Below are 12,572 nucleotides of genomic sequence, written 5' to 3'. Positions count from 1 at the left end.
ACATGAACTGGTTGCTATGTGAACAAGATAAGCCCCCAGCCCACAGGAACAAAGTCCTGATGCCCTTTTGCTGACATGTAATCTTTCTATTAATGTTTGAATAAGCCAATAGTGTATCTAGTGTGTCACTATGCTGAATTCCACACCCCTAAGCCCCTTACCCCATAAAAACCCCCAGTTTTCGAGCCTCATGGCCGACATCCGTTATCTCCTGTGTGGGATGTATGCCGGTCCGGAGCTCCGTAATTAAACGTCCTCATGTATTTACATCAAGATGGTCGTCCGTTCATGATTCTTGGGTGCACGCCGAATCAGGAATTGAGTGGGGGTTTCCCCACTAGGTTCTATCAGATGCACTGGTGGGGGTGGGGGTGGGGGTGGCTATGGGAGCACTTTGCTCTCGTATTTCTCTCAGTTTTCCTAAAGCACATGCTATGCAAACCTGGCGATCTGAGTTCAATTCCTGGAGCCCGTGGGAAAGAGCCAAGTCAGTAAAGCTGTCTTTAAACTCCACATGCATATTGTACCACACATGTGTGCATGTACTAACATACACACACACACAACTAATAAAAAATTAAAACCTATTAGAAAAAAGACCCATGCAAGCTTAAAGGCGACCTTTCTATCATCTGGAAGATAGGACACCAAACCTCACACAATAGTCAATGCCGTCCGAGGAGGAGCCACAGAAGCAACTCAGCAGAGAGTTCTTGAACCCCTGGCTACACACCTGCCACGCCTCCAGCCTCGGCTGTCTTCTTGACCTTCTGCTGATCATCCCAGCGCAGCTCAGAGAAGCCATCCACCTCGACGTCAGGCTGCCGGATGGAGTGGCCCACCTTCCAGAAGCAGGAGAAGTGGTACCAGTGTGGGACTTTCCCATCGAACATGGGTGACTAAGGGACATAAAGCAGAGATGAGGGGCCGTCAGTCTCCATGCAGGCCACAATCCTGCCCCCAGCCCAGGCAGCAACAGAGTCCGAGGCTGCCTGATGCTCTCTCAGGTCACATAGTGACTTGCAAATGGACGAGAAATGGCTTCTGGCTTCTCATCCTGGGTATTTTCCTAAAAGCTAAAACTTATGGCTGGCCACTCCCAAATCCACCATCTCAGGATGACAGGGTAACCCCGGTTCCTTCTGTGTGCCACATTCTGACTTTACTGCACAGCCTGGTGTGACACACAGAATATCTTAAAGTGTCCCCTAGACCTGTTAGTAGAGCCAGGAAGCAGCACTTGAACTCAAGGGTCTGGATGGCCCAGAAATGGCTCTTAAGTACCTCTGCGGTCAAAAATAATAAGGAACAGGACCTAGATAATGAGCCAGGCAGAGAAAATGTGTCGGCAGAGTGTCAGACACAGCAAGGCATGCATGCACAGGTGTATAGAAGGAATGGCTTCTGCAAGGGGAACAAGGAGCCTGAGGCAGAGGCTTCCAGGCCTGGAGATAGGCTGAATACTGGCCTCAGGGAGGCACCCGATCCCCCAATGTGCCTGAGGTAAAGGCACTGGGCCACTTCAGGTGTTTTTTTTCCGCCTATGAGGCTCTACACCCAGGGTTGCCTGTTTTAGAGAGATGAGGGAGACAACGACATTAACCCAGTTTCCTCTGGGAAGACCGCAGCAGGAGCAGCAGCTCACAGATGGTGGCAACAATGGAGACACAGTGAGGCGGATGGGACAAGAATCTGATACCGAGTTCTCCCCCACCCCAACTTCAGAAGAGCTACTTAACACGAACTGCCTTCTGACCCACAGAGGTGAGTGCTCGTCAGGGCTGCTTCAAAGGGCAGAGAGGGAAAACACATAAGCAGTATTGAAGAGATCCCCTGGAGCTTCAGGCTGGAGTCAGCCTCCTTTTAGGGACATTACAGTGCAAGGCAGAGGGCTGAGGAGATGGTTCAGTGGCTAAGTTGTTCCACTACAGGATCTGGGTTCTATTTCTAGCACCCAGATCGTTCACAACCATCTATAACCCCAGTTTCAGAGGATCTGACATCTTCTGACCTCTCTTGGTACCAGGTAGGAGATGCACAGACAAACATGCAGGCAAGACACTCATTTAAAAACTTTAAAAAGCAAGGCAAGATCTGCCTAGGAAAGGAAGGAGCTCTGCTAGCCTCCTCAGGCGCCTCAAGGCCCCGTCCACTGCTGCCCTCGGGGCAGTTTTACACGGAGACAGAATCTGTCCCCAGTCAGGCAGAGGAGGAAGGTGGGGGAAAGGCAGCCAAGATGGCCCCTAGACCAGATAATAAATGGCGTTTCTGAGCAGACTCAGCTTCTGGCTCGAGACAATCCATCGGATCAGCAGCTTCAGATCCCCGAGCCCCTGTGGCAAATGGCTTATGCCGCCTGGCTCAGCCTATAGCTATGGCTCTACAAGAACAAACACCTACCACCCCCAGACTGGGTGCCCTGGACTGGGGACACCAAGAAGTACTCCCTAATGGTGCACTTAAGATGCAAAACCAGCTCAGCTGGCAAGAGCTACTGACTGCTCTTCCGAAGGTCCTAAGTTCAAATCCCAGCAACCACATGGTGGCTCACAACCATCCGTAATGAGCTCTGACACCCTCTTCTGGAGTGTCTGAAGACAGCTACTGTGTACTTACGTATAATGATAAATAGATCTTTGGGCCTGAGAGACCAGGGTTGACCAGCGCGAGCAGAGGTCCTAAATTTAATTCCCAACAACTAGATGAAGGCTCACAACTATCTGTACAGCTACAGTGTGTACTCATATACATAAACAAATAAATAAAAACAGAGAAGCCATACTCCATAAGAAAAACAAAGCCCTGACCATGCCAAGGCCTGGGGAGGACCGGTGGGAATGGCGAAATCCTAAGTGGTTTGTCTCTATCTAGGAGGCCAAGTACAGAATCCAGGACTTAGACCCAGCCCCCAACAACCACATGGTTCTTCCAGGTAAGGCAGGCTGAGAGCCTGCCTGCGGGAAGAAGTCTGCCCTACTCAGGGAATGCTCAAATCCTCAGTTCCTCCCAGGTTCATCCCTCTGCCTCCAGGTTAAGCAGCCTCACCCAGGGCTCAGAAATATCCGTTTATCAGAAGCTCAGAGAACAATCCTCTCATACAAATGTAAAAGAAGGTATTTAAATTCAAGCTCTACAATAACAACGGGTTTCTTTCGACCCTCCCAAGCTCGGAGTAAAAGCCCAACTTTAAACTCAGATCTACAATCCCAAGCTCCTCTAAGGAAGGAAGAGCACCGCTGTCACTCACAATAATAGTTTCTCTCTCAGTCAAAAAGACCAGGAGGAGGACCTTGAAGGTTAGGTTATGTAGGTCAGCCTCAGCCTACCCAAAATCCTCTTTTTCCTCTCCTCCTAGGCAGTATTGGGGGTCATCTTTCACAGGGCGGCTATTCTCTGGCTAGTACAGATGCCTAATAAAATCTGTAAAGTATGGAAGGGTGACTTCAAAGGCCAGGTGTAGTAGCACACGACTTTCATCTCATCACTGGGGAGGCAGAGGTGGGCAGATCTCTATGAGTTCAAGGCCAGCAGGATGACAGTAAGCCATGTCCCAAAAACTGAACAAAACCATTGGAAAGGCTGGGTGTGGCAGTACAGGCAGGCCAGTAATTCTCAGCACTCCAGGATGGGGGCCGGAGCATCACAGACATCAGCCCTGAAATCTGGTCTCAAAACCAACCAACCTACTTCTGGGCACACCATTACCTTATACTTTACTAGTATCGTTCTCATAGCTGCTACAATTGAGGAATCCCCAATCATAAAATAATATGAAAATATAAGCTGAAGACAATTTTGCTTTCCTGCTATATTCAAGACCGAGGGAATAATGGGTTTAATCTACAAACTGGCAAGGATGTAAATTTGCTTTCTCTTAAGCCCAGAGAGCTCTATTTATCTTCTCACAGGGAGTAGGGGAACTGTGGGGTAAAGTTCAAAGACCTCAGTGGGAAATGGGGCTTTCAACTGTCCTTCAAATTCTAGCTATCTCCATCTTCCCGTCCCACTTCTGTGAATAAAAACTCTTAATCAAGCTCCCACACTTGACTGGGACATCTTGGGCTCCTCCTCCCCAGGGCACTCTGCCTAGCACTCAGTTCCATCAGATGCAAGGCTTATCAATCCTTCCCACACCCCCTTAACCTAGCAGGAGGAGCCCAGGATGGGTTCCCCGTCCAGTCATAAATGCAAGCAACAAAGATGTGCCTAGCAGTTCCCGGCATTTTTGTCACCAATGGTAATTATAGACACCAACACAGTGCCTTAGCTGCTTCTCAATAAATATGTATAGGATGTATGAGAACTGTGTCAAGCAAGAATGCTGAGCTAGGCAGTCTCTCCGAGGGCACCAAGATGACAGCTTCAGTTCTTCCCATAAGGAGAAATAACAGAAGCAGTGTGCTATCTTGGTACCCACTGGGCGAATGTCTTCTCCCCCTTAAGAACTGAAGCCCCATTGAGGGCTAGCCTGCTTCTTCTAAAACACATTATTGCAGCTGGACAGCAAGGGAAATCAATTGCCTTGCCCATTAGCAGCGTGAGCTTGGGTAACTGTAACTGAGTGTTTGGGGGAGGTGGGATCAGGGCAGGTGAGAACCACACTAGCAAACACAGGAAAGAATCTGCAAAACCAGAAGCCTAGAAAGCAGGAGCCCCTGGAACGCCAGGACCCGTCATCCCACCACCTCCTGACCACCTCGGAAGCGTCAGTGAAGAGACCAGATAGCTGCAGAAAGCGCCGAGACCTCGGGAAGTTTGGAGAAAATGTTATTTCCAAGTAGAAATCAGGCCCAAAGCGAACGCACTGTAAAGAAACGGCAGTGCTTTGCATAACTAGAACAGAAATACCGAGAGTGAGCGGATGTTGAAAGGATCATCAAAAATAGGCTTAAGGGAAAAAAATCTTCTGTATTCATGGAGGACAAAAATCTTCCGGGACAAGATAGGCCCAAATCAGAGCAGCTTTAAAGACCGCGCTCACATCCTCCACCCCGACGCCAAGAAGGCAGTGAAATAAACAAAATCTCTGCGACCATCCAGACCCGGCGAAGCGGCAGGCCCCTTGTCTTTACAAAGCCAGAGGCACTTACGCCAGATGCTCTTACTTCCCGGGCTTTTCTTGCAGGGTAAGCGCAATGTCCCGGAAGGGGTCGGCCCGGTGGGCCTCAAGGACCTCGGCAGCAGCGCCGCGGGTCTTTCCCGCCCTTCTCTCCCGGTCCCGCTGAGCCGCAGGGCGGAGTGAGGCGGGCCCCGAGCCCACACAGCCGCCCAGGCCGCGTCGCCCAGCGCCTCCGGCCCGGCCCCACCGCACCTGCACCATGATGGCCATGCGGAGGGAGTCCTTGGGAATACTCTCGCTGCATTTCTTGCAAGAGGCGCGCCCGCTCTTCGCGTACTCCACTCGGTAAAGCCTCTCCGAGGCCTCCGCCATCCTCCTTCTCGTGCCGCAGCGGCAGCCTGACGCCGCCGCCGGTGCGCTCCGCTAACGTGTCGGTTTCCCCGCAAGCGTGCAGAGCCGCCTCCGCTCAGGATAGATTACTGATGCCTGGCGGCGGGACCGCCCCCCACCCCCCAAGCTCGCGCGCGGAGGGCGGGGCCTCAGCTCATAGGGCGGGGCTTCGGCACGTGGCCTTGGGGGTTGGGTCCCAGCGCTACTGCGCCTGTGCACGCTGGTCTCTGCCTCTGGGAAGGGGCCGGGGCGGGAACCCGGGGAATCTGACAGGCGCCGCCCCTTTTGTCGGTTTGTCCCAGAAAGGCTTTTTTGTTCGCCCAAATAATTCCACCTCACCCACTTGCATTTTTTTCTAGGTATGTCTAGAGCTAACCCTGCTGACCCTAAGTAGAGTATTCTGCTTTGCAGCCTCCACATTGCTGACACAGAAAACCAACTAAAGCCTGATTTTTCATTCTTAGTAAACTTAGATGCATAACTATAAATTCAAAGAGAATGAGCAGAACCCGTGACAGTTGGTAGTAGTTGCAACAGATGTCGTGTGTTCTCATCCCCCATCTCCGCTCTAACACAGGGTATCTCAGTGTTGCCCTGGCTGCCCTGGAACTTGTTCTGTAGATCAGGCTGGCCTTGAACTCACAGGGATCCGTGTGCCTTTGCCCCCTGAGTGCTGGGATTAAAGGCGTGTGACACCATCTCGGGCAACAGATATTTTCCTGGGGAGATCCCAAAATATTTTAGGCTGTCGACAATTAAAGTTATAAGTATTGTTAAACTTGCTACTGTTAGATCTTGTTATTTAATGTAGCACTACAATCTTTAGCATTATTGGTCTTTTTTTTTTAAATAATTATATGAGCGTGATGCAGGGTCTCACTATAAAGCCCTGGCTGGCCATGAAGATGAAGTCGGCTTCAAACTCAACAGAGATCCACTTGCCTGTGTCCTAAAGTGTGGGTAAACTGCATGTCTGTCAGCAAACTGGCTGGTGAGCTGTGGCCTACTTGTCCAGGAATCATTCCTGATTCAGCAGGTATGAACTGGCTCCAGGTATCTGTTTTGTGCTGCCTCTGTTGCTGCTCTTTTTCTAACCCTGCCCTCCCTTGGTGAGACCCTCTTGTGGTAGAGAGAGACAGGACACATGGCTGTTCCCTAACCTAGTCCAGGGAGTGGGGTCCTTCCACTTTGCCTTGTAACTGATCCCGTGGGTATCCACCCCAGCAAATGCTCCTTTGCTGCAAAGGGTCTAAACCAGGCAGGCTAGGCTATCCCAGACTTAAAAAACAGAAAATCTCCCAGACCAAATTACAATGTGTGAATTGCAGGCATGTTTTGCCTGTATAAATGTTTATATATCATGTGTGTTTGGTGTTTGCTGAGTCCAGAAGACGTTTTCATATCTCCTGACTGGAGGGAGAGTTACAGATGGCTGTGAGCTGCCATGAAGGGACTGGGAATCGAACCCAAGTCCTCTGAAAGAGCAACCAGTACTTTTAACCTCTGAGCCATCTCTCCATAGTCTCCCCCTTGCAATAAACAAAAAAACAGGCCGGGCGTGGTGGTGCACGCCTTTAATCCCAGCACTCGAGAGGCAGGCAGATTTCTGAGTTCGAGGCCAGCCTGGTCTACAAAGTGAGTTCCAGGACAATCAGGGCTACACCGAGAAACCCTGTCTCGAAAACAAAACAAAACAACCTAGGAACAGTTGCATTTCCTTGGAAGTCTTCAGAATGTCCACAAACAGCTGCAGCTTGCCCACTACAAAGACATGTGCAGTGAAGAGCACACGTAGGTCGTTTGTCCACTCATCTTCAGTCTGTCTGCAGAAATGCAGGATTTAATGTGATAGCTACTTCAAGCCATTGCTGCCTTGACTTCCCCACCATGATGGACTAAGAGTAAAATAAACCCTTTCTCCGTGACTCACTTTCGCCATGTCATTGTATCATGGCGATGAGGAAGGAAGCCAAGACAGCTTAAAATGTTTTTTTCTAAATTCCATATTATAAATATGTACACTCAGACAGACAGATAGACAGACACACGCACACACCTATATGTTTCAGATATAGAGTCTCACGGAACCCAGACTTATCTTTACCTTGCTATATAGCCAAGGTTGGCCTTGAAATCGCGATTCTTCTGCCTCTGTTGTCCCAAGGACTGGGATTACAGCGTATGCTGCTATGCTTAGCTCTTAATATTATTAAGGAAAATCCCAAGGCTTTTTTAGATTTATTTTTGTTTATGTATATGTGTGTGTGGTTGTGGGGATATGTACCCCGTATGTGGTTGTGCCCTCAGAGGCTAAAAGAGGGTATCAGAACTTCCGAAACTGACGTGACAGGGCGTTGTGAGTTACCCATCATGGGTACTGAGAAGCAAACATGAGCCTTCTGTAAAATCAGTACTTCTATCTGGAAGCCATCTCTTGAGCCCCTACTATTATTATTATTTTAAACATACTTTTGGATTGCCAATAAGAATGGCAATATATATATATATATATATATATATATATATATATATATATATTCCTTTTCTTCTCTTTCCTTCTTTTCTTTCTTTTGTCCCGGCTCAGTGACTCTCTGACTTCACCACATGTGTTCGGCACAGGCGGACATGGCTGCCCCAACAATACTGACTTTCTTGTATACTTCACCAATCTTTTCCACGTCCTCTGTGGATTTCCTGTGCTAGTTTTGCCGGAAAGACTTCTCCACGCCATTTGTTAAATTTCATAGCTTCACAGAAGATTTACTTATTTTTATCTTGCCTGCATGCATATGTACATATGTCTACTGTGTGCACACTCATAAAGGCCAGGAGAGAGCACTGGTTGGAGCCTCTGAAACTGGAGTTACAGACAGGATGAGCCTCTGTGTGGGTACTGTGAACCAAACCTGGGTTCTCTGGACAAGAAAACTCCCAGGAGCCCTTAACCTCTGAGCTATATTGCCAGCCTCAGGTTTGTATGTGTGTGTGTGTGTGTGTATGCGTTTTAATAACATAGACTTGTCTTACTTATTTCCCTTGTTTGCTCTTAACTTGTGAATGCTCTCTCTTTACTATAGTTTAAGGCCCAAGGCTGAGATTAGACACAGCAAGTTCTATGATGAAGGAAAAAGGAGCCTGGGCCAGTGGATTAGCAAGGCTGTGACATGGAGTGGGAGGCAGCTCCGTGTTGCTTTGCTGGCTGCCTCCACCACACACGCCTTTGCTACGCCTCTTCTTTCACCGATGTCAGATAAGAAGTGTGTTGTTATTTCTTTTTCTTGCATTGCTGGAGATGGAGCCCAGGACTAGGCAAATCTTACTGATGGGCCCAACAGGCTTACTGTCTTTACAAATTTTTTACATCTATTATGGAGTGTGTGTGTGTGTGTGTGTGTACATATGCCATGGTGTGTGCATAGGGGCTAGAAGACAATTTGTGGGAGCTGGTTTACGCCTTTCATGTGGATTGACTCAGATCCTCACTCTTGGCTATAAGCGCCTGAACTTGCTGAGCCATCTCACCAGCTAGCCTTACAGGTACATAATATGTGAATTATCTTGTAGTCTTAACCCTTAGCCTAGGACCTGGTATATGGTGGCTATTCAATGAAAATGTACTGAATGAACAAATGACGCATATGTAAATAAATATGTACAAAGAAGGTGGGTGGTTTTATTTTTCTTTAAAAAAAAAATCAGGACAGATGCCCAAGGACATACTGAAGAGTTGGGAGCATTGTGTGATGCCATTGTTGGCTAGTTAATTCCATTTATCCCAGGCAGGCAGAGCCCAGTCATGTTTCAAGGGCTCTACCCACATGGGGCAGTATCTGCTGAGCACATTTCTCATAGAGCAAATAAACCCAGTTATTTTAAAACACAAGGCCAACATCATGGAACTCACAATTGCCTCTGAAAATTATGTTCCCTGCTAAGCCTACGCAGTTGTCCTGGCTGCTGCTTTTCTGTCAAGAGTGGAGCTTGGTTGTGTGGGAAGAGCCATAGCAGGGAGAAGGAACTGGGCCCACAGCCCATCTGAAGGCTGATGGATGTGGAGAGCCCCTGGACACAGTGAGTCCTTCCTTTGTCCCTCTGGTGATGGCAATGCAAGGGGAGGTGCGCGTCCTCCTAGCTAGTCCGAGAACCTTCAGCATTGCTCAGTGCTGGCATGGACCTTATAAAAAGAAGATCATCTTGGTTTTTGAAAAACACGCATACGGGAGGGAGGGTAGGAAAGACAACTGCAGATAGACACAACTGTTAGTTTATTCTGTTTATCCCAGGCAGGTGGAAAATAGGAAAGAAAACTATCCCAGTTAAAGAGGGAAAATAGTCTCACCAAACCAAAGTTACTACAGCCCAGCTGGGAAGCCTCGTGCTTAGGAAGCCAGGTTCCTTTGTCAGTAGTTACAGAAGTCTAATTTCTACTACAGAAGTGTAGATTTCTTAACTGTATTTGCACACAGGCGCTTTTCAATTGCGGTGATTTATTTTTCAATAACACTTCCTTTAAAAAAAAATAGCTTCAAAAATTCTGTCATTCTCCTTTCCATATAATTTCCAAGGGCAGAAAATTTCAACTAGAACTGAATAAACACGTGTAATTTCACGTTTTTTTTTTTTTAAGATTTGATTTTTTGAATTACAGTTGAGTCTTACTGCAGCATGATTTATTTGACATATTGAGAAATAATTGAGGCAGATCTTGTTCCCTGGAAGACAATTACATTCAGTGAGATCCTCAGGATTTTAAAACAGGGAGGGATTGTAGAGGCATGGGCGGGGGAGACTCTAGAAAGCAGAAGTTTCCTGGTTTCTGAAGGTCGGTTGCCCAGCTGGGGCAGCCTGGAATGAGTGTAGAGTGGCCCAAGGTGTCCTCCGTGCCTCCACGGTGACATGATTCATTGATGAGCTGTGGTCAGTGTTCTCAGAGGCCCATTCTGCAGCACTTAGGTGAGGGGGTCAGCTGGGGTGTAGACCTCAGTAGTAGTCAGCAAGCCCTGAAATTACTCATACGTGGGAAACTGGGTCAACTCAAGCCAGGCTAGGTCATCCAACTGTCCCAGAGATGGTGCCCGAAGGACCAGGCTCCTCTCCAGGGTATTTAGTGAACCTGACCCATGAGGACCTTTCTAGAAAAGCCTTGAGTTAAAAACTCAAGGCATGGCTGGCTGTGGTGGCGCATGCCTTTGATCCCAGCCCTCAGGAGCCAGAGACAGGCGAATCTCTGAGTTCGAGGCCAGCCTGTTTTACAGAGTGAGTTCCAGGACATCCAGGGCTACCCAGAGAAACTCTGTCTTGAAAAAACCAGCCCCCTAACCCTACCAAGAAAAGAACTTAAGGCCGGAGCTTGACACCTGCCACAGCCCAGCCTAAACGACCTGTGTTTCTTTTCACCAAGTGTTAGATCTTTCTTTATAGTAATCCCCTGTGTATCTGGCTTTTCTGTTTGCCTTAGTCCGTTCAGGCAGCTATAACGAAATCCCACAGATTCAATGGCTTACAAACAACAGCAGTTTGTTCTTCACAGTCCATAAGCGGGGGAGTCCAAGACCAGGGTATCGGGAGAGGTGGCACCTGCCTCCTCACAATGGATGTGTTTTCCATCATAACTCCTCGTGGCAGAAGGGATGAGGAAACCTCTGGGCCTCTGTGTATGTTGTACTTGCATGCGAGTTTGCATATATGTGGTGTATGCATGTGGGTGTGGAGGGCATCAAGTGTTCTGAGCAGACACCGTGACCTTGTACCTTTGAGACAGTTTCTCATTAAGCCTGGAGCTAGGCTGACAGCTCCCTTTTCTCTGCCCCCTGCCCTGACAGCTATGGGGTTACAGGCTCATGTGGCTGAGCCCAATTTCTTCTTCTTCTTCTTCTTCTTCTTCTTCTTCTTCTTCTTCTTCTTCTTCTTCTTCTTCTTCTTCTTCTTCTTCTTCTTCTTCTTCTTCTCCACATGGGAACTGGGGCTTTGATCTTGGGTTCTTGTGCTTATACAGCGACTGCTCTTACTTACTGAGCCACCCCCCATCCCCCAGCCCCTGGGGCCTCTTTTATAAGGGCACCAGTCACCTCTCAAAGGCCTCACATTCAAATACCTTCAGAATTCTGCAAGTGGAGCAAGACAGATGGCTCCGTGGTCAAGGGCTCTTGCTGTCCTTCCAGAGGGACCCAAGTTCAGCTCCTAGTGGCATGGCTAGGTGGCTTACAACAGCCTGAAACTCCAGTTCCAGGGATCCAACACTTTCTTCCGGTGTCTGTGGGTCTCCACACGCACAGGTGCGTGCATGTGTGTACACGCACACACACATGTACACATAAATAATGATGATGATGAAAATAGAATTGAACAAGTAAATTTAGAGGGATCATAAACATTTAGCCCATTGACCCTTCTAGCCTGTGAGAGCCTTTAGGACAGTGACAATGTCTTCCTCACCCTTCAGTTCCAGTACTCAGCACAATGTTTGCACAGAAAGAATTCCATAGGCTGGAGAGATGGCTCAGTGGTTAAGAGCACTGACTGTTCTTCCAGAGATCCTGAATTCAATTCCCAGCAACCACATGGTGGCTCACAACCATCTGTAATGGGATCTGTTGCCCTCTTCTGGTGTGTCTGAAGACAGTGACAGTGTACTCACATACACAAAATAGATTTTGGAAGAACAGTCGGTGCTCTTAACCACTGAGCCATCTCTCCAGCCCCAATAAATAAATCTTAAAAACAAATAAACAAACAAACAATTCCATAAAGGATTGCAGCTTACATGAGCAATGGCAGTGGCCCTGATATAGGTCCAACTCCAGAGAGGTACAGCCTTGTCAGCCATTGCCTAGTAAATCTAGACCTATCCGTGATTACGTTTGTCGGTGTGCTCTAGGAAAACTCGTGCTTGAGTAATGGGGAGACAGGAAGATTACAAAGGTGTTTGTAGATTTTTTATAGTAGCACCCAGTGGAACTAATATAAATACTCACAAAAGGTAAAATAAATACACACATTACACTGCACTCACCCAATAAGAGTTCCAACGCAAGCTGGGCTTGGTGGCGCACGCCTTTAATCCCAGCACTCAGGAGGCAGAGGCAGGCAGATTTCTGAGTTCGAGGCCAGCCTGGTCTACAAA

The 12,572-nt window shown here is 48.1% G+C and overlaps 1 protein-coding gene across 1 annotated transcript in view; it reads right to left on the bottom strand.

Moving 5' to 3' along the window:
• Parp1 (poly(ADP-ribose) polymerase 1) overlaps positions 1-5,574 on the bottom strand; it is a 32,563-nt gene extending 26,989 nt beyond the window's left edge. Inside the window, exons 1-2 of the mRNA XM_021151105.2 lie at positions 5,312-5,574; positions 734-899 (exon numbers count right to left, since the gene is read on the bottom strand). Coding sequence (XP_021006764.1) covers positions 734-899; positions 5,312-5,431 — 286 coding nt within the window. The 5' untranslated portion in view covers positions 5,432-5,574. The remainder of the gene's footprint in view (positions 1-733; positions 900-5,311) is intronic.
• Positions 5,575-12,572: the final 6,998 nt, after the last annotated feature.

The sequence above is a fragment of the Mus caroli genome, chromosome 1 (genome assembly GCF_900094665.2).
Source record: "Mus caroli chromosome 1, CAROLI_EIJ_v1.1, whole genome shotgun sequence".
Lineage (NCBI taxonomy): Eukaryota > Metazoa > Chordata > Mammalia > Rodentia > Muridae > Mus > Mus caroli.
The sequence above is the reverse complement of the archived record's forward strand: the minus strand, read 5'-3'. Positions and strand labels throughout refer to the sequence as shown.